General features: G+C 34.0%; 1 protein-coding gene across 28 annotated transcripts in view; it reads right to left on the bottom strand.

The window, feature by feature from the left end:
- GPHN (gephyrin) overlaps positions 1 to 26,963 on the bottom strand; it is a 578,713-nt gene that overhangs the window by 443,166 nt on the left and 108,584 nt on the right. For all 28 annotated transcript variants that reach the window (XM_014860909.3, XM_014860913.3, XM_070513810.1 and 25 more), the window contains exon 2: positions 7,607 to 7,685. In XM_014860909.3, the coding sequence (XP_014716395.1) occupies positions 7,607 to 7,685 (79 nt within the window). The remainder of the gene's footprint in view (positions 1 to 7,606; positions 7,686 to 26,963) is intronic.

The raw sequence follows: 26,963 nt of genomic DNA, 5'->3' as shown, positions 1-26,963 counted from the left end.
GAAAGTAATAAATTCATCTGAGTCATTTCACATTTACACGTGTGTATATTATATAAACAGTCAATAATATCACAAATAGGGAACAACTGTTATAAATTAATTGAACTATGCAGTCCTTTAAAATTATTACGGAGATTACAACTAATACTATCTAATTGAGACGCTATGTGCAGGTAAGCAAAATGTTCTATTTTAAAGCAATAATTCTTTATGTTATTATATATACATACAACATATAAGTTCTTCCTCAAATTAACAGCAGAGAATCAATACAGTAGACATCTCTCAGTTTCATCACTCTTTTTTCTGGGACTACCTTATCTCTCATTTAATTAGGGTATGTCACTATTTTGGCCACAGGTATCTGTCCACGACTGGTCAATCAAGACAGTCTACACCCCTGGCCACAGTGATTGGTTGGGGTGTGGGCAAATGACCAGATTAACAAAATCAGAACTCTTTCATGAGATTTTACATTTTAGAGCTGGAAGTGAAGAGAGACCATGGGGCCAGAAGGAAGGTAAATGGAGTAAGTTAGCAGTCATCTTCCTGGTTTCATAGAGAAAGCCTGATTGCCGTTAAGTGAGCTAAAGCCAAGAAAGATCAGAAGAGATGATAGCAGAAGGTAAGAGAAACCCAGTTGCACAAACTCCCTAATTCTATTCTGTGAGGTTCTCACAGTTGAGCTGGTTTCTAAAGCTCTTTCCTGATTCCATGAGAAGTATTTCTTAGTTACATAAGAGAGTCAAGTCCCATTTTGCTTGACTTACATCTCTGTACCCTGAAAGTGAAAGAATCTACTAATTAAAATGATACAATGTTTATTTCATTAAAAAATTCTAATACTGGATTGATCATCTATCTGCCTCTGGCAGACACTCAGATATTGTCCATCTTCAATCACATGTTCCTTGATTACAAGAACAATATTTGTTAAACCTAATTACTGAAAAAATTAAAATCTACTAGTGCTTTTTCATTAAATAAATTCTAAAACGAATAAACCCACAAAAAAATTAAACACATTCTCAGGAATGTACAAAATGACAGAAAGTCTTCTAAAGCAAAGCAAAACCCAAAGTCTTTGGGTTTGCAGTTCTGACATAGAACATAGTACCCTAGTACCATAATACCATAGCACCAGGCTAAATTAAACTCTACTGTCCCAATATATACACTAGAGACCAACAAACACATAGTCTAAAAAGGAACCCAATTAAAAAGATCTTACATTTAGAGATATTATTATAAACAAGAACTTTAGTAGCTCTCTGAGATTTAGCAGAACTATTGGCAGCGGAGCAAAATGAATGATCAATAATTTTTAAAATGCTGCCACTGGAAAAATGCATTTCCACAGCAAATGAAATTTATTTACAGAGAAACAAAGGATAACAATACAAAAACTCTTCTTTTAAATAAATACGAAAGGTCTCAAAGATACTATAAAATGGAAATTTAATAAAAAGACCATCAAAAACATTAACTAAATTCATCTACCTGAAAATGTAGTATGAGAATATACAGCTCTACAAAAAATAACCACTTTAAAAAGCACTGTTTATCCTCTGCTGACTGGCATTTTTAAGAAATTCAATTTACCATAGCAACCTGTCTTAACACCAGCAGATAAGCAAAGGCTATATTTAGATATGATTGCTTTCCAGACGACAATCCTGCCTTTCCTTTAATGCCATGATCCAAGGGACCAAAATATCTTTCAATCAGATTATAACGTGAAGCCAAGTATACTGAAGGAAATAAGGCTGTGTTTCAGAACCATGAAAAGAACAGTTTCTACTCAAGGTGGTAAAATTTGTAAAGAATTCCATAAAGGTAAATAAAATTTTCACGTGTAAGAAATTTACAATTAGATACAACTATTTCATCCGATTTTATCTTTGTTCTTAAACATGAAATGCCATTATGAAGCACTAACAATCTATAATATCAAACTACATTTCAACTAGCAGGTTGCTGTTGATATTTTTTAATTAGTATGTTGCATTTCCAATCTAGAATCTTCTAATTAAAAAAGAATTTTTTTTTTAACTCAAAAGTAATCTTTACAGACAAGGTATAACAAGAGCAGTAGTAATACAAGGCAAGTAATACAATACAAAATAAGGAAGATGAATTGATTAAAATGCTATTGTTGCAAAATTCCTATGGATGTATTTGTACTTTATAATCTTCATGACAATAGTGAAAAGGAATTTCTATTTTACTAATCAAATGTAGACAATATCCTTTATTTTCTTTATTCTGTAGATGAGTTGCATCAAAATCATTATTAAAGACAAGATGCAAAGAAGTAAGTGAAGCTCTAGTAAAATTACCAAGAACATATCACCTCACAACCATTAGGATGGCTATGACAAACAAATAGAAAATAACGTGTGTTGGTGAGGACGTAGAGAAATTGGAACTCTTCTGCATTGTTTGTTGGAATATAAAATGGTGCGGCCACTAGTGAAAACAGTATGGCAGTTCTTTAAAAAAATTAAAAATAGAATTACTATATGATACAGCAATACCAACTCTGGATATATAGCCAAAAGAATCGAAAGCAGGGTCTCAAAGAGATATTTGCACACCCATGTTCACAGCAGCATTACCTACAATAGGTAAAAGAAGTAACCCAGTGTCCATGGATGGATGAATGGATAAACAAAATGTGGGATATATATATAATGGAATATTATAGAGCCTTTAAAAAAAAGGAAATTCATGCTACAACATGGATGAACTCCCTTGAGGCTATTATGCTAAATGAAATAAGCTAGTCACAAAAAAACAAATACTGTGTGATTCCACTTACATGAGATTTCTAGAGGAGTCAAAATCATAAAAACAGAAAGTGGAATGGTGGTCGCCAGAGGCTGAGGGGAGGGGAAGATGGGGAGTTATTGCTTAATGGGTACAGAGTTGCAGTTCTGCAAGAGGAAAAAAATTCTAGGAATTGGCTGCATAACATGTATATATTTAACACTACTGAATTGTGTATTTTAAAATTAGTTAAGATGGTAAATTTTACGTTACGTTTATTTTACGACAATTTTTAAAAATACCAAGAACATTGATAAGAAGCATTTCCTCATCCATAATATAATTTATCCAGAATTGAGAATTAAGATTGCTTCTATTTTACTGAACCATCCTTTTTTATAAATCACAAGAGGTCAGAACTTGGTAATATCTTTTTAAAAATCTTGACATCACTGAAACAACTGAAAATATATTCTGAGTACCATAAAGAAAAACAATAAAGACTGACATATTTTTTATGTTGTCCACAATTGTAGAAGAATATAAACTTTTCCTATTTGACTATACGGAAAATTACTAATATCCTGCATTATGAGTTATATCTAGTATTCAGAGATGGCCAATTCTTCTATGAATTAAACTATTTTTCCTCTAACTGACCTACATAAGACACATCTAGGATGGTCCTAACTTTTTAAGAGTTTTTACAAACTAAAGAAAATGAGACATCCACCTACATTCACATGCAATCAGCATCAACACAAAGAATAATACAAACAGATGTTCAGTGTCTGTTAGTCCTTTTCATTATGTTATTTTTCCTCTTTCGATTCTTAAACAGCTTCTAATAATTTCTATAAATGAATCTGTGTTCATTGATAAGAAGTATTTCCTCATCCATAATATAATTTATCCAGAATTGAGAATTAAGATTGCTTCTATTTTACTGAACCATCCTTTTTTATAAATCACAAGAGGTCAGAACTTGGTAATATCTTTTGTGTTCAAATAATTATCTATGCTAAGTAGTTTATAAATAATCAGAAATCTAAAGCACAAATATGGTAATAGGTCTTATCTTTCATCTTCAGTACATAGCCAATGGGGATTTGGAAGTATTTTTGAGAATTATCTCTATAAGAACACAATTGAATAGAACTTAAAATAAAATACATTACATATAGCACCTCATTTGCACATAAAAGTCATCTCTCCAGAAGAAACAGCGTAAATGATTTTTTATAACTTAGCATGTAGCTCTACACTTAAAGTGAACAAAAATTAATTACATCATGCTAACAATAACTTCTTGTATACACAAAAATTCTGTATCACGTTAGATATGTTTCTAATATGGTAATAACGTTAAATTTGATAACAGTTTTCAACATGCCATTGAAAGAAACAACTAAAACAAGTGGTGTTAGAACACAACCCAAATTGACAAATTATAAATACAGCAGAGGAAATCAATCTTAAAATATTTATAATCATAAATAGAAGGTAAGTTTTTAAAAGTTAAATTATTTATTTCAAAATTTAACATGAATGCAAATTACTAATTCAAACAAACTCTTACTCATCACCAAAAAGTGAATGTCAAGTTTCTCTACAGTTAACACCTACAGGATTGTGAGAGAAACAAGTATTCTCAGAGGACCCAAAGAAGAGAGCTTCTCAGGTATCCCCTTCACCTCAACCTTGCCACAAGTCACATTCTGTTCTCATTATTATAACAGATCAAAAGTTAGTAGCAAGACCAGAAAGTCTTAGGGATCCATAACTTCTCATTTTTCTTTAGAATCCTCTTCATCATAGTCACACAATATAGCTCACTCGGTTCACCCAAGCCCAATAATTAGCTTTACTACAATGGAAGCAAATATTGGGGTGTGTACTGAACATAATTCAGATAAACTACAGAGGGCCTATCATATTATTCCAGTAGCTTGACACAGATTTAGAGTAGGAATTAGTCACTTTTGCTTCTTCCTTTTCAATCTCCTGAGGCAATAAACCCCTTGAACTTCATTCATTCATTCACTGATACACACATACACACACATGTATGATCCAGTTTTATTTCTGTACTTTGTCCAAAGAAACTCCACGATGCTCATTTATCTGATTAAGACACACTACATACTGTTTTCAGTGTCAATATTGACCAGATAGCCTGGCTTCCCCAGCCTACTTTCCCCTTCTCTCTTTATTCTGTCTTCCTTTCTAATAGCATTAAGTGATTGAAATACTTAATTTTTCTTTACACATCAACTCCTTTCAGCAACACCAGCTTGAGTAGGTGAATCATAATACAAATGTGCCAGGCATATTAACAATAAAGCATTCATTCAATACATCTTACTCTAATAATTTTTTTATTTGGAATATTATTTAACATAACATATGTATGCAATTTTAGCAACCCTTTCACTAGTCTGGAGTACTCATAAAATGCAAGTGATTTTTTAAGTAGGAGAGTTTTGTAAAAAAGTTATTTCCAACACATTCCCTACTCAATGTTGCAATATAAACAATTCAACTCCATACAGAACCATATGGTGTACATGAATTGAGGAACATAAAGTAAAGATTTAGGTCAGTGAAACAGAAAAAGGATAAACGGCTTTTAAAAGAAAATCTTTACCCATGACATATATAGTAAGTAAATGTTGCTATAGAATTGTAACTCAGAATAAAATATTTCCCATAATAACAACTGAAAAAAGTACACTATTTTTTCCACACTGGTCATTTCATTCCCTAAAGAATTTTTATCAAGTAAGAAATATATCTCTAAATATGAATTAGGGTCATTAACAGAACAAGTTAATAATTATTAACAAAGAAAAAGTTCTTTCCAAATCCAAGTGTCAAGGGAAAAAACAAATTCTTTATCACTGAATTCTTACATTCTAGACTAATGCCACGTTAAGAGAATGAAGCTAAATTAAGATATCTAGCTAGTTTAAAACAGAGACTCAGAATTATTTTGTCCATCTAATGCAACAGTGATCTGAGATAAATTTTTCTTAGAATATTAACATTAAATTTAGAATTTAGTTAAAGGTTGCATGATGAATATTATTCTACATTCTGGAAAGAAGTATCAAATCCTCTCAAAAGGCTACAACTCATTGTTATAGTCCATAATTTAAGTACAATTCTCTACAGCTTTTTTTTTTTTTTTTAAGATTTTATTTTTTTCCTTTTTCTCCCCAAAGCCCCCCGGTACATAGTTGTACATTCCTTGTTGTGAGTCCTTCTAGCTGTGGCATGTGGGACGCTGCCTCAGCGTGGTTTGATGAGCAGTGCCATGTCGGCGCCCAGGATTCGAACCAACGAAACACTGGGACTCCCACAGCGGAGCGCGCGAACTTAACCACTCGGCCACGGGGCCAGCCCCTCTCTACAGCTTTTATATGATTAAAGTATATACAAGCACATTTTTTCCACAAAGATTGCATTAAACATACGTAATCCTACTGTACCAAAAATATACCTTACAAATAATAATGAAATTATTTATTTTATTCATTCAAATGGGTGAAAACTTTCCAAGAAATTATAAAGTTTCCTCCAATATCCAAAAGGAAAATAGAACTCTTCATGCAAATAAATGTTATTTGATATTCATTTACTAGGAATATTTACATCCACATGGAATAATTATCCTTGATTAAATATTTATAGACTGAAAGGACAACTGTCAATCTTCACTGGAATAAAAATCACAGAAAAAGAACACTGACAATCCTTTTAAGAGAAGAAAAGAGAGACATTAAAAAAAGAAAAAAAGTTGAGAGAGTTGGGTTTGGAAATTTATGTCTAAAGTCATTACATTATAAACTTCAATATTCAGTCATTTTCAGTATTCTGTGTCTCATGACTATATTTTTTTAAATGACTGGAAAATCATTAAGAAATTAATAACCTTCTGGTTCAACACATTTATTATGTTTTATTCCTCACAAAACTTGCAATGAATTACTAGTAAAAGTTGTGGGAGTATAGATTACATGTGATGTGGAAGACTGATTTCCTATAAGAATAAACTTTACTGAATGCATTATGTATTATTAAAGAAAACACCTGCCACCACTCAATTTTCCTTTCTCTATTGTCCACGGCTTAACTAATATGCTTTTTTTTTTTAATAAAAGGTAATCTTACTGGGAGGGTATATTCATATAGAAGATGACACACACAATTTTCAGTAAATATAAAAATGCAAAAGTTTTCATGAAATAGAAAGTGACACTATAGTAAAGTATATGCTGATAAAGGATTGACTCATGAGCAAGAACATTAAATTGAAACCTATAAAACTCTTCAAAAATCTTGTGCTGTATACAGCTTTCTAAAACATTAAAAACATATTCAATATATTCAAATATATTATTAAAAATAATTATTTTATATTTGTAATTATACTTACAAATAATGACTATAAATTATTCAAAACAGCTTAAAATTGATGTGAACAAATTCAATCTCACCTTCCCAAGCAAATAAACTGCTAATCATCTTCCCTGCCTGGTATCTACCACCACATTGGCAAGATATCATCGGCCATTAGCCCTACTCCTTGAAAGTCAATCATTTAATCATAACTCTATCCCTTCTTCTAAAATGTCTTCTATTTCTAAAAAGAAACTGCTCCATAACTTTACTTCTGCTGAAACTGGTCCATGTGCTTCACTATATGTAACACAAATTGTTAGAAAAGAAGAAATTGCTTAAGCTTAAATCAGTTCCCAGTTACAACTCTTTTGAAAAAAGTCACACCAACCATAAAGTTTTAAATTATACTTAGTACTGAAAACCAAATACTCACAAAGAAGGATCTTGTACGAGATCTTTGAGATTTATCCCACTGCGATCTTCTGCAAGATTCCTGAAGCAACTATCACTCACTAAACAGAAAAGGGGGAAAGAAAAAGAAAATTAAATTTTGCTTACATTTCAGTTAAATTACTGCTGACCAAAAGGAATTGTTAAATTAAAACTGGCTCTCTGGATATAGTTTTTCCAAACATCAATATTGATCAATTTCTTGGTCTGGTAGATTTACCAACAAATATTAATGTTCAATAACAAGCCAATAATCTAAGCACACAGACTTTATATAAATACCACATATAAAGGAGTAAACATGTGGGTCTAAATTTTGTTCTTACTTTTACAGGACTAACTTACCAGCACATAGTGGCAAGTCACTGCTTCCATAACAACTAGAAAAGATAAATTATGCCCAAAAATCATATTTTTAAAGATGTTGGAGAAAACAGAAGCAAATGGATAAACTAGGAGAAAAGTGATATCTCTTCTTAGGTAAGCTGAGCCTCCTGATTGTTTTCATTTCTGTAGGATTTATCATTTAGACACAAGTTAAGAATCAGAAAGAGGAACACTACTAAGGACAAGAGAAGCAGCATAGCTCTTGACAGTTCATGGGTTGGCATGACAGATTGGAATCTTATGGAATCCTCAAAACACAGACAGTTTTCTCCTCAGAGATTTGCTGAGGATTTGTGCGGAGGAGAAGAGAATGCTGCAGAGGGCAAATAATGTTTTCTGTAGTGTTATGGTGATTAGGAGTCAAAGTCACACTACAACAGATAGAGCCTACCACTTTCAATGTAGAATTTCAACAGGTCTCCCCTCAAGACATGTGCTCTCAACCAAAAGCATCTCACCTTGAGAGGGGGAGATGAGTAAAAGGGAGAAGAACCCAAAATGTACAGTAAAATCTCTCACAATTTCACAGGACATAAGTACAACATCACACTAGAAAGAAATACCTACAACACAACAGGTCTTGTTCTTAAAATATTTAAAATCAGAGGTAGTCTAAGTATATCTAAAGCTGTCACTTAAACCACTCAGCTCAATTTGTGGTTGAGTTGAGGTAATTAGCACTCACCATTTCTTTCTAATATGGGATTGAGAGAAAATATTTACATCAATTTCTATCACCCTATAATAACCAGTATTTGGTATTCAATAAAAGTTACAAAGCATGGGAAGGAACACAAAAGGTGACCAATAACCAAGAGAAAAAATAATGTATATAAGGTTGACCCACAGATGATACAGAATTAGAAAACAAGAACTTTAAGAAAACAATTTAATGTAAGTTAAAGTAGAGAAAAATGTTCACAGTAGATGAAAAGAGGAAAATTTCAACAGAGAACTAAAATCTAGGAAAAAACACCAAATATATATCTGAAATTAAGAAATCAGTCAGTGAGTTTTACAGCTGATTTAACACAGCAAACACAGGATTAGAGAACTTGAAGAGATCAGCAAAAAACATCCAAACTGAAGCAGAGAGAGAAAAAACACAATTTAAAAGAACAGAGCATAAGAGACACAAACAGCCCAATGTAACTGCAGTTGAGAAGAGGAGACAGACAATGGGGAAGAAACAATACTTCAGAAAAACACAGCTGAGAATATTCTAAAACTGTTACACTACATTAACTCACTGACTCAGGAAGTATAGCCAACCCCACACCAGAAAAAGTGGAAGAAAATCATACTCAGTAGTCAAATGGCTGAAAATCAAAGATAAAAAAAAACCTTTAAAACAGCCAGGGCAAGAAAAAGGACACATTACCTACAAAGGAAAGACAATAAAACTGACAGTTGAGTATTCACCATAAACTATGGAATCCAAAGACAATGGAACAATATGTTTAAAATGTTGAGGGGAAAACTGAGAATTTAAAAGTCTATACCTTGATAAAATATCATCCTAAAATTAAAAGCAAAATAAAATTTTACTTTATAATGTTTTTATATTTGTTAGCATTAAGTATTGTCTATCTGATTTTAAAAGTTTTATTACATATATCTCAGCCATTTCTGATCTGCATAAGAAGAACATAACACTTGCCTTGTTCCTTTCAAAGATCCATTACTTAATATTTTATTTGAATTTTAGATTACCTTTTCTTGCAGAAAGTCCCTCAAAATTTATAAGCTTTAGGCCCCCCAAATTTGGATCTGCCTCTGATATAAATGATACATACAAGCAAAAGATATCCCCCACTCTTTTTGCAAAGAGTATAGTAATTTTGATTAATATATAATTTTCATTTCCTATTTAATAAGACACTGATTTCAAGCTGTTGATTTGAGACAAATTTTCTACTTTTCATAATTTCAACACAAATGCTCTTTATTATACCATTTCCTGAGTAGAGCCAAAAGTTAAAAAATAAACTGTTGGCACACTGTAAGAAAAGTTGATTTCCAGCTAAGCTGAACTAAAATTGAAGATATAATATATCACAAAATTTGTTCTCATAAAGTTTCTTGCCCAATTTGGCAAACATGAGAGCTTAGTTATAAACTTCAAGAGACTGAAAGTTTTGGAAACTTAATTAAAATGGAATAAACCTTTGTTCCTTTAAAGGCTTGCCAGTCAGCTATCTGTGAAATGAATTTTGCCAAAGAAGGCACTTTTCTAAAATCCACATCCCATTCAAATTTTAAGTTAAAAACAGAGCAGGAAATCCAAAGAGAGAGTTTCTTAACAAAAATTCTGAAACTTTGGATGCCTAATAAAATATACTTACTGTTTTTACTGAAGATTTTTTTCACCAACGCAACGTTTTGTTTTTAAATTATAAATAAGAATATGGTACACTTTAAGAAGCTAGTGAACATACTTTTTCATATATAAATCACACCAAAATCAGTTTTAGTCATCATATTTTTCTGTTGTTTTTCTCCCCCAGTATATGCCAACTAAAGGAATTACTGTGCTCTTTGTTCCACTGATTAATACAAATTCTTCAAAAAGTCATTACAAAAGTTAGATAAAACAGGAGAAATTACAACAGAAACATGTAGTCAAACTTTATGCTACTAACATGAAAATTATAAACTTGTACCTCAATCTGGTTTATATTGATTTAATAATGTGGAGGGGATCAAAGAAAAATTAATTCAAAATATTTCTAAAATGGATTCTTCAGCAGAATTCTTATCCAATCATAGGCATTTTTTCCCTGTAAACCTTCATATTTTCTGAACTATAATCAAGATAATTGACATTCATTATGTGCTAAGCATTTCACACTCATTATCTCACTTAATCTTCACAATCATCCAATGATAGACCTACTATTTGTATCCCCATTTTACAGACAAGAAACGAAACATGGGGAGATAAAGTATTCTTCTAGAGATCATATAGCTAATAAATAGCAGTACTGGGAAAATCCAGACCCCATAACTTCAGAGCCTACAATCTTAACCACTGCACCATACTGACCATGGTTCTCACTGATTTCTCATATATTCTGAATTCTCACGCATTTCCATAACTTTAAAATAAATGTTATAGTATTAAAATTCATTATGAGATAATCAATGCCACGCAAAACATTATTAAAGAATTACAGCTTTTAAAAGTTGAATAAAACAGTAGGCATCCTCCAGTTGGGTGGTTAATTAACTGTGCTTCATATCTCATGGGTTCTATGGAGGTATCTCAGATCAAATGGCATCCCTTTTCCCCTTTCAGCTACAGAGTTCTATTTTTATTTGTTTACATATTAGACTGGTTCAAAAACTATACTTGAAGAAATTTTACTAAAGAAATTTTTATAGCTGAAACACACACACATACACACCTCAAAACAGTATTAGTTCTACTCTCTATTATTTTATAGATGAGAATTATGGTTTGCCTATGGTCAGCAAGAGCGAGCATTTAAAGTTAGGACATACTTAGAAATATTTGTAAAACGAACCCTTAGCAGGGTTTTTAGCTAATCATAAGTACCTTTTTCTGTATATATTCATCGTTTTGGTCTATAATCATGGTAATGGTTGACATTCATAATGTGATAAAAAGCATTTCATGTTCATTTTCTCACTTATAACAAGCATAATATAGTATTATGTATAATCGATTTGATCTTTGATAAAATCTTTATAATGTATTTTCTAAGTTGTATTATTAAAGATTATTTCATCTGATTATTAGGAATTATATTATGAAAGACCTAGCCTTCCCCTTCCTACTTCTAAGATGAGATTTATAGTCTATGTTGCTCTGGTCAGGAAGGATTTTCCTGTAACAAGAAAATTTCTATCCTCAAAAATTCATGTTTAAAATAGAGCATAGGAGGAACTTAGTATTTATAAAATTAATTGTATTGTCCCATGTTTAAGAACATGGAAATAAAGCACCATTTGAAAACTGCTAAGAAAACAGTAAAATAGATTTGATTCAAAACATTATGTATTTCTAAATATCCAGTGAAATAAAATTCCAAAGTAAGGAATGGCCCTGTGAAAACAACTGATGATTAAAATGAAATAGAAGTTTATACTATAGAGAGATTTCAATTAATTTATTCAAAGCTAGACTGGACAAATGAGACAGTTTAAATCAGAGAAAAGGATAAAAGATATTGACGTAAGTGTTTCAAAAGAAATATTTGAATATCAAAAAGTTAGGGGCTGGTTCTTAGGAACATTACATATTTTTCCAAAAATATCTCTACGATCACAGTGTGAAAGCTAAATGTTTAGTGGAAAATGTCAGCATGCTGTCATTTTAAAATATCAGCAAAAAACTTTGGCATTTGATTTGTTTTATCTATTCTGAAAATACATCAGATAGCTTAATAGCTGATATAAGAAAACTTAGACTGACTCCATAATTCTCGGGTTTCTTTTTTCAAGATAAATATCTAATCTATATTTTCTTTGTTTGTTATTTAGGTGAAACTCACATAATGCAAAATTAATCATTTTAAAGTGCACAATTCAGTGACATTTAGTACATTCACAATGTACTGCACATCCATTCATCCTTTGATGGCCATTTGGGTTGTTTCCACTTTTTGGCAACTATGAATAGTGCTGAGTGAGCAGGTGCGTACAAGTATTTGTTTGAGTTCCTGTTTTCAGTTCTTTGGGGTAAATAACTGGAAATGGAATCGCTGGATCATATGGTAATTCCATGTTTAACTTTTTAAGGAATCATCAAATTGTTTTCCAAAGCAGTTGCACTATTTTATGTTCCAACAGCAATGTATGAGGATTCTATTTACCCATACCTACAGTTGTTTTGCCTGTCTTTTTAATTTAATCATAATAGTGGGGTGTGAAGTGTTATCTCATTCTGGTTTTGATTACATTTCCCTAATGACAAATGATGTTGATCATCTTTTCATGTGCTTATAGTCCATTTGTATATCTTCTTTGGAGAAACGTCTATTCAAGTCTTTTGCATACTTCTTAATTGGGTCATTTATCTTTTTGTTGTTGTAAGACATCTTTATACTTTCCGGATACTAGACCCTTGTCAGACATATGATTTGTAAATATTTTCTCCCATCCTATAGTATGTCTTTATGTTCTCTTAATAGTGTCCTTTAATGTACAAAAGTTTTTTATTTTGATGAAGTTCAATGTGTCTATTTTTTCTTTAGTAGCTTGTGCTTTTGGGGTCACATTTAAGAAACCATTGCCAAATCCAAGGTCATGGGTAATTCCCCTATATTTTCTTCTAAGAATTTTATAGTTTTAACTCTTATATTTAGGCCACTTATCCATTTTGTGTTAATGTTTGTACACGGTGTGAGGCTAAGAGTCTAACTTCATTCTTTTACATGTGGATATCTAGCTGTTCCAGCACCATCTGTTGAAGAGGCTCTTCTTTCTCCCATGGAATGGTCTTGTCACTCTTTTAAAAAATTAATTGACCATAGACATATGGGCTATTTCCAGATTTAATTCTATTCTATTGATCTATATGTCTACCCTTAGGCAAATATCATACTATTTTGATTACTGTAGCTTTGTAGTAAGTTTTTAAATTGGGAACTGTGAGTCCCCCAACTTTGGTTTTTTTTTTTATTATATTGTGGACTACTCAGCATCCCTTGCAATTCCATATGAATATTAGGATTCTAATCCATTTTTTACATCAAATTTTGGTGCCCATTTTAAGCAGATTCACCTTAAGACACATTTTCCTGTTACCAATTATCTGCCCTCAGATACCAATTTCTATTTTTTTCCATGCCTAGGCCCTACCATTTTCTATCTGCTACGAGACTAGCTCCCTGAATTCTTCTAAAAAGGATGTAAAATAAATACAAGAACTATTACTTATCAATTGAATGAGGAACATGAACAATTAAAGAAGGTAAATTGTTGTGACGGAAACTTGGTAATTTTCTTAATGTATTCAACCTAAAATTACAAGCCAAAACAATGCTTATATGCAAAACTTATACTATGATAGTCATTTCACAAATACAAATGTAATTTTAAGTACTTTCAAACTGTTTTATGCACTTTGTGTGTTGTCAAAAGGTAACACATTCCTATTCTGACAAAAGTTAAAACAAGAAGCAAAATGTTCTTTCCCAATACATTTGCAACAGCTATTTTTTTGAGTTCAAACTATAGTTCCAGCAGCATTTCATTGGATCTGATGCAAGTGCAAAGAAAATTTTCATGTTTCGAAATCCATTTAACTTTGCAACTGAGGAGCTTCCACCTTCTTTTCAATTGGAAGTGATTATTCTGCAATGTAATTGCATGCTAAAAGGCAAGAAAACTTAACAGAACTCTAAAAACACATTCCAATAATTAATGTGCTCAATTAAAATCATATGTTCAGGGACTGATACGAATATCTGTCAGTAACTATCAGTGTGAAGACATCTGCAGAAAAAATATTCCATACAAATGAGCATTAACAGATAAACACTTGCAACTGAGTTTGATGACAGGTAATAATAATTCTAAACTCTAATTATTACCCCCAATTCCAGTCTTTAAATTGCTAAACATGTATTGCAAATATTGCAGTCAATTATTATTATTATATTTGAATTTCACAAATTTAAAAAATTGTGAAAATTTATTTTCTTTCTTGTTATACTAATATATCCATAATATTCTCAATTTTGCCTCTAGGCTCACAAAACCCAGAATATTTACTATCTGGTCTTTTATGGAAAAAGTTTACTGACCCCTGGTTTATAAGAACACACTAGGGTTACCATGCACTAGAGAGAGCTGGTTGAAGTTGTAATTCCTGGCACATGCCATTAGTAAAGCATATGCCCATGACTTTGCACAGAAGGTGCTAATAGAAGATGATATATGCTCTTCTCTATTCCTTTGTATCTCTGCCCAAAGCCCATATCAAACTCTAGTTAGTGGGAAAACTTCCAAATATATTTATCCCTCCTCACAGAGGTTCTCCTACCAATCCTCGACAATGTCGGATCAGTGAAGACTCAGTTGGGAGCCAGAAGTACCATGCTCACTGAGCAGTACCAGGTAGGCCCCATCTCAAGTATCAAAGGAGGCCAAATAGAGACCTTGACTTCTACCCCAATGTGGCAGTAAAGAGACAGTGTCCACCTCCCTTTACCTGTCTGAGTATTGTCTGAATAAGCCAGGTAAAACAGAAGGTTTAAATAAGATCCACAGTTCATACCATAATACCTCAAATACCCAGATTTCAATCAAAAATCAATCATCATAACAAGAGCCAGGAAGATCCCAATCTGAAAGAAAAAAGACAACTGACAGGTGCCAACTCCAAAATGGTAGAGATGTTAGAATTATCTGACAAAAATTTTAAAAATCAGAGAAAAATACACTGAAAAAGAAAAGCCTTAAGGACCTATGGCACAATAACAAAAGATCTAACTTTCTTATCATCTGAGTCTCAAAGGATGGGAAATGGAGGGCAGAGCTGAAAAAGAATTTGAAAAAATAAAGGCTTGAAGACTTCCTAAATTTGGCAAAAGACATAAACATAAATTCAGGAAGATGAACCAACTTCAAACAATATAAACTTAATGAAATTTATACCAAGACCTATCATAGCCAAACTTCTGAAAACTAAAGAAAAAAAAATCTTGAAAACAGTGAGAGAGAAACTACACCTTACCTCTAGGGGGAAAACAATTCAAATGAAGCAGGTTTCCTATCAGAAACCAAGGAGGCCAGAAGGAAGCACTTTTTCAAGTGCTCAAATAAAAGAACTACGAATCCACATGCTATATCCAGGGAAAATATCCTTCAGAGATGAAGAAGAAACTAAGACATTCTCAGATGAAGGAAAACTAAGAAAATTTGGCATCAGCACACCCATCCTAAAAGAGCTGGATCTGAGAAAAGATAAATTAAATTGACAAACCTCTAACAAGACTGACAAAGAAAAAAGAGAAGACATAAATTACCAATACCAGGAGTGAAACAAGAGATATATCACTACAGGCTCTGTAGAAACCAAAACAACAATAAAGGAATATTACAAACAACTCTAAAGGAGTTGATTTGGGCAACGTAAAGGAAATGGACCAATTCCTCAAAATACAGACTACCACAACTCACCCAACATGAGATAGATAATTAGAATAGTCCTACAACTCTTAAGGAAATTGAATTTGTAATTTTAAAAGGAAATGGATGAATTCCTCAAAAAACAGACTACCAGAACTCAACCAATATGAACTAGATAATTAGAATAGTCCTACAACTTTTAAGGAAATTGAATTGGTAATTTTAAAATGCCTCAAAAAAGAAATCTCAAGGTTCGGATGGTTTCTCTAGAAAATCCTACCAAACATCTAAAGAAGAATTACCACTAATTCTACACCATCTCTTTCAGAAAATAAGGAGGGAATACTCCAAATTGATTTTATAAAACTACTATTACCCTGACAAAGAAACTAAACCAAGAGAGTACCAAAAACCAAAACCAAAATCCCACAAATATTTCTCATGTGAATACAGACTCAAAACATCCTTAAAAAAATGTTAGCACATAGAATTCAGCAATATACACAAAGAACCGTACACTATGACCAAGTGTGGTTTATTCCAGGAATGCAAGGCTGGTTCAATATTTTAATAACAATCAACGTAATCCAATTATTAACAGGCTAAAGAAGTAAAATCACACGATCATACAACTGAAACAGAAAAAGCTTTACACAACACTCAACACCCCTCCATGATAAAAACTCTCGGAAAAAAAAGGGAATAAAAAGGGAAATTCCTCAACTGCACAAACAATATTTAAAAAAAACTTCAGCTAACACAATTCTTAATGGAAAAAGACAGAACACCTTCCCCTTAAGGTCAGGAACAAAACAAAGATGTCAACTCTCATCACTTTTATTCAGTGAAGTAATGGAAGATTTAGCCAGTACAAGAAAGCAATAAAAGAAAACAAAAGGCATGTAGATTGGACAGAAGAAAGCAACTTCAAACTGTCCCTTATTGCAGATGACATGATTGTCAACACAGAAAATCTACAAAAGACTCCTAGAACTGATAAGTGAGTTAATCAAGTTCTTAGATTATAAAACCAACATAAAAAAATCAATTATATTTCTATATACTAGCCATGAAAGCAAGAATCTTGAAGTTAAAACTATAATATCATTTACAATCATTCCCCCAAAAGTGATATACTCATATGTACATCTAACAAATCATGTGTTGGACTGGTAGACTAAAAATTACAAAATGCTGGTAAAAGAAATCAGAAAACTAATAAATAGAGAAACATATGGTATTCGTGGATTGGAAGACTCAACATGGTAAAGATGCGAATTCCCCCCAAATTGATACATAGGTTTAGCATGCTTCCTATCAAAATCTGTGAGTTTTTTGTATGTATCTTATTAGATAACATACACAATATTATTCTAAAATTCATATGGAAAGTCAAACAAACTAGAATAGCTAAAGCCATTTTGAAAAAGAACTAAGTATGAGGAATCACTCTTCTAAATTGCAAAGACGACTTATATAGATACAGTAATCAAAACCACGTGGTATTAGCAGAAGGATAAACTCACAGACGAATGAATTAGAATAGAGAACCTTGAAACAGACCCACACAAATACACCTAACTCATTTTTGACAAAAGTGCAAAAGGAAATCAATGAAGGAAAGATAGTCTTGTGAACAGGTGGTGCTGGAGCAAGCGGATACCCATAGGCAAAAAAATTTAACCCCTACTTTTCTTATACCTTATAGAAAAATTAACTCAAATGGATTACAAACTTAAATGTGAAATATAAAACTATAAAAATTTTAGGAAAACACAAGAGAAAATCTTATAGGCTAGGGTTAGGCAAGTAATTCTTAGATTTGACACAAAAAGTGCCATCCTTAAAGGAAATACAGATTAACTGTATTTCATCAAAATTAAAAGCTTCTATGTGAAAAATCCTGTTAGAAACGTGAAAATCAAAGCTACAAAATGGGAGAAAATATTTCCAAACAACATACCCAACAAAAAGCTAGTATCTAGAATATATAAAGTAACCAAAAACTCAGTAGAAAGAAAAAATTAAATGTTCTAACTAGAAAATGGGCAAAAGACATGAAAGGATATTTTGCCCAAGGGGATATACTAATGGAAAAGATGTTCAACATCTTTAGCCATTAGGAAGTGTAAATTAAGATCATAAAAACATACCGTTACACACTTACCAGAACAGCTAAAATAAAAAATAATGACAAAAACAAATGGTGACAAGGATGTGGACAAACTGAGTAACTCATACTTAGCTGGGGGGAATGCACAATGGTATAGAACTCAGCAATATAGTTTGGCAGTTACTTTAAAATGCAGGAGTCAGCCCCATGGCCTAGTGGTTAAGTTCAGTGTGCTCCACTTCAGCGTCCTGGGTTCGGTTCCCCAGTGTGGACCTACGCCAATCATCGGCAGCTATGCTGTGGCAGCAATCCACATACAAGACAGAGGAAGACTGGCACAGATTTTAGCTCAGGGTGAATCTTCCTCAGCAAAAAATATAAATAAATAAAATAAGTATGGAACTAGCATGTAACTCAGCAAATGCACTCCTTGGCATTTATTTAACCCAGAGAAATAATAACTATGTTCACACTGAAAGCTGTACTCAGATGTTTAAGCAACTTTGTTTGTATTTGCCCAAAAGAAACAACTCAGATGTTTTTCAATGGGTGAATGTTAAACAAACTGTGGGACAATCATACCATGGAATATTACTTGGTCATATAAAAGAAGAGACTACAGGGGCTGGCCCCGTGGCCGAGTGGTTGAGTTCGTGTGCTCAGCTGCAGGCAGCCCAGTGTTTCATTGGTTCGAATCCTGGGTGCGGACATGGCACTGCTCATCAGACCACGCTGAGGCAGCATCCCACATGCCACAACTAGAAGGACCCACAACAAAGAATATACAACTATGTACTGGGGGGCTTTGGGGAAAAAAAGTAAAAAATAAAATCTTTTTAAAAAAAGAAGAGACTACACATACACACTATAACCTGGATGACTCTCTGGAGAATGATGTTGACAGGAAAAATAGTGCCCCAAAATAAGACACGCAGCATGATTCCACTTATATAACTTTCTCGCAATAAGAAAATTATAGAAATGGAGAATAAATTCAAGGTTACCAGAGTTCAGGTGGAAATAAGCATAGGAGAGAAGTGGGTTTACAAATAAGCAATATGGGAAATCCCTGTGTTGATGGAAATGTTCTATATCTTTACTGGGTCAATGTCAACCTCTTGGGTGTGACATTGTACTAATTTTGTAAAAACAATACCTTTTGGGGAAGCTGGATAGAAGGCACGAAGGATCCTTCTGTATTAAATCTTATGACTAAATGTGAATCTACAATTATCTCAAAATAAAAAGTTTAACTTAAAAAGTCCATTACATTTTTATATACAAGGAATAAACAATCTGAAAGTAAAATTAAGAAAACAATCCCATTTAAAATAGCACCAAAAAGAATAAATACTTAGGAATAAATTTAACAAAAGAAGTGTAAGACATACATTAAAAACTTAAAAATATTAATTAAAGACTAGCTAAACAAACACCACATTTACACGGATCAGAAAACTTAAGATGGCATTACTTCCCAAATTGATCTACAGATTCAACAAAATCCTACCAAAATCCCAGCAGGCTATTTTGCAGAAATTATCAAACCGATCTTGAAATTCATATGGAAATTCAAGGGATCCTCAATAGCCAAAATACTTTTTTTAATTGATATTTAAAATTTTACTTGAGGCATTAATTTTGTATACTTCAAAATTCAAAACATAGAAAAGAATAATAGTAAAGGTTTACTTCCCACCCCTGTTCCCTAGCCAGCAAGTTTTCCTCTAGAGACAATTAATATTTTCCACTTCTTCGGTATGCTTCTAGAGATATATTCTAAATATGTAGATGTGTTCCTTTTAAACTTCTTCATTTTATTTTTATTGAGGTCACATTGGTTTATAATATTATATGAATTTCTGGTGTACATCATTACATTTCCATTTCTGTATAGACTGCATCATGTTCACCACCAAAAGTCTACTTACCATCTGTAAATGTCCATATGTATCCATTTATTCATTTCATCCTACCCCCATCCCTCTTCCCCTCTGGTAATCACTGATCTGTTCTCCCTAACTATGTATTTATCTCCCACATATGAGTGAAGTCATATGGTGATTGTCTTTCTCTGTCTGAGACATGGATTGTTGTTGTAAATGGCAAGATTTCATCTTTTTATGACTGAGTAGTATTCCATTATAATATATCACATCTTCTTGAAACATTCATCTCTTGATGGGCACTTAGGTTGCTTCCATGTCTTGGCTACTGTTAACAACGCTGCACTGAACACAGGGGTGCATATATCTTTTCAAATTAGTGTTTTTTGGATAAATACCCAGAAGTAGAACAGCTGGATCATATGGTACTTCTGTTTTTAATTTTCCAAGAAATCTCCTCAGTGCTTTGCATAGAGGCTGCACCAATTTGCATTCCCACCAGCAGCATTTGCTGTTTCTTGTCTTTTTAATAATAGCCATTCTAATGGGTGAGAGATGATATCTCATTGAAGTTTCGATTTGCATTTCCCTAATAATTAGTAATGTTGAAGATCTTTTCAAGTGCCTGTTGGCTATCTATACATCTTCTTTAGAAAAATGTTCATATCCACTGCCCATGTTTTGATCAGGCTGTTTGTTTTTTGTTGTATGAGTTCTTCATATATTTTGGATATTAACCCCTTATCAGATATATGATTTACAAATATCTTCTCTCTTTTCATTTTGTTGATGGTTTCCTTTGCTGTGGAGAAGCTTTTTAGTTTGATGTGATGCCATTTTTTAATTTTTTCATTTGTTCCCCTTGCAGAGGAGACATGATATTCAAAAAGATTCTGCTTAAGACTGACGTCAAAAAGCATACCATCTATGTTTTCTTCTAGGAGTTTTACTGTATCAGGTCTTAAACTCAAGTCGGTAATTCATTTTGAATTACTTTTTGTGTATGGTGTAATAGATGATCTACTTTCATATTTTTGCATATGGCTGTCCAGTTTTCCCAAACCATTTATTGAAGAGACTATTCTTTCTCCACTATATTTTGTCAGCTCTTTTGTCGAAAATTACCTGCCACAGATGTGTGGTTTTATTTCTGGGTTCTTAATTCTGTTCCATTGATCTCTGTGTCTGTTTCTCTGTCAGTACCATGCTGTTTTGATTAATATAGTTTTGTAGCATATTTTGAATTTAGGGAGTATGATACCTCATCCTTTGTTTACTCGGGATTGCTTTGGTTATTCGGGGTCTTCTATTGTTCCATAGAAATTTTAGGATTCCTTGTTCTGTTTATGGGAAAAAAGTCATTGGGATTCTGATTGTGATTGCATTCAATCTGTACACTGCTTTAGGTATTACAGACATTTTATGTTAATTCTTCCAATCCATGAGCATGGAATATCTTTACATTTCTCCTTATATCTTCTTCATTTTCTTTTAACGTCTTATAGTTTTCGGTGTACAAGTCTTTTACCTCCTTGGTTAAATTTATTGCTAGGCATTTTATTCTTTTTGTTGCAACTGTATACGGGATTGTATTCTTGACTTCTCTTTCTGATATCTCACTGTTAGTGTCTAGAAATGAAACTGATTATGTTGAATTTGTACTCTGCAACTTGGTTAATTATTTCTAATAGTTTTTTGGTGGATCTTTAGGGTTTTCTATATATAGAATCATGTCATCAGCAAATAGTGACAGTTTTACTTCTTCCTTTCCAATTTGGATCCCTTTTATTTCTCTTGCTTAATTGCTCTCACTAACATTTCCAATACTATGTCAAATATGAGGTTTCCGAGTGGGCATCCTTGGCTTTTTCCTGTTCTTAGAAGAACAGCTTTCAGTTTTTCACCATTGAGTATGATGTTGACTGTGGGTTTGCCATATATGGCCTTAACTATATTCAGGTACTTTCTTTCTATACCCATTTTATTGAGAGTTTTTATGGTTGTTGGATCTTTTTAAATGTTTGTCTACATCTATTGAGATGATCGTGTGATTTTTATTTTTCATTCTGTTAACGTAGTATATCATGTTGATTGATCTGTAGAAGTTGAACTATCCCTGTGTCCTGAGAATAAATCCCACCTGAATGTGGTGTATGAACCTTTTTAACGTATTGCTGTATTCAATTTACTAGTATAATGTTCAGGATTTTTGCATCTATGTTCATCAGCACTTTTGGTCTGTAATTGTCCTTTTTTGTGTTGTCTTTGTCTGGTTTTGGTATCAGAGTAATGTTGTCCTTATCAAATGAATTAGGAAGTGTCCCTTCCTCTTCAATTTTTGTAAGAGTTTGAGAAGGACAGGTATTAAATCTTCTTTGAGTGTTTGGTAGAATTCACCAGAGAAGCCGTCTGGTTCTGGACTTGTTCTTTGGGAGGTTTTTGATTACTGTTTCAGTCTCAATCCCTGTACTTGTAATTATTCTATTCAGATTCTCTATTTATTATTGACTCAGTTTTGGGAGGTTGTATGATTCTAAGAATTTACCCATTTCTTGTAGGTTATCCAACTTGTTGGCATAAAGATTTCCAAAGTATTCTCTTTTAGTCCTTTGTATTTCTTTTCTATCTGTTGTAATTTCTCCTCTTTCATTTCTTATTTACTTGAGCCTCGTCTCCTTTTTTCTTACTGAGTCTAGCTAAGGGTTTGTCAATTTTGCTTATCTTTTCAAAGAATCAGCTCTTAGTTTCATTCATCTTTTCTACTGTCCTTTCAGTCTCTATTTCTGTGCTGATTTTTATTATTTCCTTCCTTCTTCTGACTTTGGCCTTCATTTATTCTTCTTTTCTACTTCTTTTAGGTGTAGTGTTGGACTGTTTATTTGAGATGTTTCCTGTTTCTTAAGGTAGGCCTTTATTATTATAAACTTCCCTCCCAGAACCGCTTTTGCTGCATCCCATAGGTTTTAGTATGGTGTGTTTTCATTTTCATTTGTCTCCAGGTACTTTTTTTATTTCTCCTTTGTTTTCTTGATTGATCCAATAGCTGTTCAGTAGCATGTTGTTTAGTCTCCACATATTCCTGACTTTCTCAGCTTTCTTGTCATAGCTGATTTCTGGTCTCATACCATTGTGGTGAGAAAAGATACTTGTTATGATTTCAATCTTCTTAAATTTATTGACACTTGTTTTCTTTCCCAACATATGGTCTACCTTTGACAATGTTCCATGAACCCTTAAGAAGAATGCATATTCTGGTTCTTTTATATAATTATATCATGTCCATCTTTCTCTCTCATAACCTTTTGGGGCTTGAAGTCTATTTTAACTTATATAAGTAGGGCTACACCTGCTTTCTTTTAGTTGTCATTTGCTTGGAATATAATCTTCCATCTCTTCATTCTGAGCCTATGTTTGTCTTTAGAGCTGAGATGGGTCTCCTGCAGGCAGCATATTGTTGGGTCTTGTTTTTTAATCCACCTAGACACTCTGTGTCTTTTGATTGGTATCAATCCATTTACACTTAAGTTGATTATTGATAAGTGAAGGCTTAATATTGCCATTTTATTTTTTTGTTTTGTTTGTTCTATATTTCCATTGTTTCTTTTTCCCTGTGTTTCTCTTTGCCATTTCAGTTAGGTGGTCTTCTGTGATGTTCTTCTCAGTTGCCTCATAACCAAATCAAAGTGGTTATAATTATTTTTAACACTTTGTTTCTCTTTAGCATTTGTGTTGTAATTAGGTGTTCACTAACCTATTCTGATATAGCGTTGCAATTTTCTGATTCTGTCTGTCTACTTATCACCTTGATCAAAGCTTTGTATACCTTTGTCTTTTTGTTTCAGGTAGGAGGGATTCTTTCAACATTTCTTGTAAGGCAGGTCTAGTGGTGATAAACTCCCTAAGCTTTTGTTTGTCTGGGAAACCCTTTATTTCTTCTTCATATGTGAGAGATAACTTTGCTAGATAGTGTTCTCAGCTGACAGTTTTTATCTTTCAGTATTTTAAATATATCATTCCACTGTCTCCTGGCCTGTAGTTTCTGCTGAGAAATCCACTGGCAGCCTGATGGGGGTTCCTTTGTAAGTTATTATTTTCTTCTCTCTGGTGCCCTTAATGTTCTTTCTTTGTCATTGACTTTTGACATTTTTACTATGATGTGCTTTGGAGAAGGTCCTTTTGCACTGAGATAATTAGGAGTTCTATTAGTTTCATGTACCTGTATATCCAGTTCCTTCTCAGGTTTGGGAAGTTCTCAGCTATTGTTTCTTTAAATAAGCTCTCTGGTCCTTTCTCCTTCTCTTCTTCTGGGATACCCATTGTCCTTATGTTGCTGTTCCTGATTGAGACAAATATTTCTCCTAGAATTTCTCCATTTTTTAAAAATCTTAATTCACTTTCCTTTTCTACCTGAATCATTTCTAGCTTTCTATCTTCAAACTCACTAATTCTTTCTTCCATATGGTCTAGTCTATTTCCAGTGCCTTCTACTTCATTCTTCATCTCATTTATTGTGTTTGTCAGCTCCAGAATTTCGTTTGGTTCTTTTTTAGAGTTTCAGTCTCTTTGTTGAAGTACTACTTCTGTTCATTAATTTTATTCCCAAGCTCACTGAACTCTTTCTAAGTTTTCTTGTAACTTCTTGAGTTTCTTCATGACAGCCATTCTGAATTCTGTCAGTTAGATCACAATCTTCCATGTCTTCAAGTTTGGTTTCTGCAGAGTTATCATTTCTTCTTTGAGTGATACTGTGTTACTGTAGTTCTTCATGGTGCTTAATGAGTTGTTCCTCTACTGGTGCATCTGTGGTAGCAAACAACTTCCTATTTGGGTAAGGCTTTGTTTACTTTGATCCTGAGCTGATTCTGGTTGTATCTGAGAGTCTGCACTTTCCACCCTCCACTGCCTCTACTAGAGGCATCATCAGTGTCCTTGTGCTGCTTGTGCCTTCAAGACTACTGGTGGCTTCCTGCTTACAATGTTGCTGCAGTCGTGGGTGTCAACACTGGAGTCACCAGCCTGGCAAGAACCTCTGCAGCTTACAGGGTGGTAGGTTCACCCACTGTGGCAGGAGTTTGAGTCATGGGCAACTCTGCCATGTCCAGGTTCATTGGGTCTGTAGGTGCCACTGCTATGGGGGTGGGGGGGGGGGGTGGCTGAGGTTGTGGTGGTCTCTGCAACTGGGAGCGACTTTGGTTGGAGGCTCTGCTGTTGCTGTTACCTAGCTCTCTGTGGGTTCTCCATGGGCTCAAGCACTGCTGCCATTTGTGCCTCGTGTGCTACTGCTCTTGGGTTACCTGGAGTTGCTGGCAATGCCACTGCCAGGGGTGCTTGTTTTGTAGGTGTCACTGCCACTGTTGGGTGGGTGAGAGTCATGAGTCACTTGAGTCACTCCACCACCTTAGCCACCGGGGCTAGGGGTACCTGGGCCATGAGCACCACCAGGGCTCTTGAAGCCTCTGGTGTCTGGCACCTGTGGGGTTCCTGGAACCTCAGATCACAGCCACCACCGCCACTTCCCGGGGCCCAGGATCTTGTATGCAGCCTCCACTGCTGGCAGGGCGAGTGTCAGGGTACCACCACCAGGGGCTGAGTCATGGGTACCACTGCAGTTCCTGAAGCCTCAGGTGGCAGGCGCCACCCATCACTGCTCGGGGAGATGGAGGGGCTGAGTCACGAGTGCTGCCAGAGTTCCTGTAGCCTCTAGTCTCTGGCATTGGCATGATTCCTGGAACCTCAGGTCATAGGCACCATCCCTGCTTCTGAGGGTATCAGAGTCTTGGACGCAGCCCCCACTGCTGGGAAGGCTAGGGTTAAAGGCACTGCCACCAGAGGAGGTGGAAGGTGCTGGGTCACAGGTATGTATCATTGCGGTTCCCAGAGTCTCCAGTTGTAGGCCCTGCAGTGATTCCTGACACCTCTGGGAGCATGGGCTGCTTGGATTCCTGGAGCCTCCATTCATGGCCCAGTTATGGTAGTTCTTGGGGCCTCCAGTTGCAAGTGCAGCTGAAGTTCCTGGAACCTTGGGAGCCGCAGCCACTGTTCCTCTGATTCCTCCAGGAGGTCCAGTCCCCCCACCTTCAGATGTATAGATGTATGGATCTCTCAGATGTTCTGGTGTGCTCTGCAAAGAGTCCTTTGTTGGTCTATGAATATCCTACTGGTTGTAGCTTAGAGGGGAAAGACAAAGGGAACAACTCACTCTGCCATGATGCTAACGTCACCTCCCAAATAACCTTGAAAAATAAAAAAAGTTTGGGGGCTCACACTTCTCAATTTCAAATCTTATTACAATCCTATGGTAATCAAGACAATATGGTACTGGCATAAGGACAGACATAAAGACCAATGGAACTAAATTGAAAATACAAAAATAAACCCTGACAATTAGGGTCAATTGATTTTCAACAAAGGTGCCAAGACAACTCAATGAAGGAAAGAAAAGTCTTTTCAACAAGTGTGACTGTGACAAGTGGATATCCACAGGCAAAAAGGCAGACTCCTACCTTATACCATACACAAAAATTAACTCAAAATGGATCAAAAACCTAAATGTAGCAGGCTACAACCTCAAAACTCTTAAAAGACAACACAAGAGTAAATCTGTGTGACCTTGGATTAAGCAAGAGCCTCTTAGATATGATAGCACAAGCAACATGAATGCAAAAACAGATAAATTGGATATTATAGAAATTAAACACACTTTTGTTTCAAAGAACACCACTAAGAAAATACAAAGACAAACCCACAGAATGGGAGATAATATTTGTAACTCATATATCTGATAAAGCAGTATCCAAGATATACCAAGAATTCTCACAATTTAACAATAAAAAGACAACCCAATTAAACAATGG

Source organism: Equus asinus, chromosome 7 (genome assembly GCF_041296235.1).
Source record: "Equus asinus isolate D_3611 breed Donkey chromosome 7, EquAss-T2T_v2, whole genome shotgun sequence".
NCBI lineage: Eukaryota > Metazoa > Chordata > Mammalia > Perissodactyla > Equidae > Equus > Equus asinus.
Note: the sequence above shows the minus strand (reverse complement) of the source record. Positions and strands in the feature narration are given on the sequence as shown.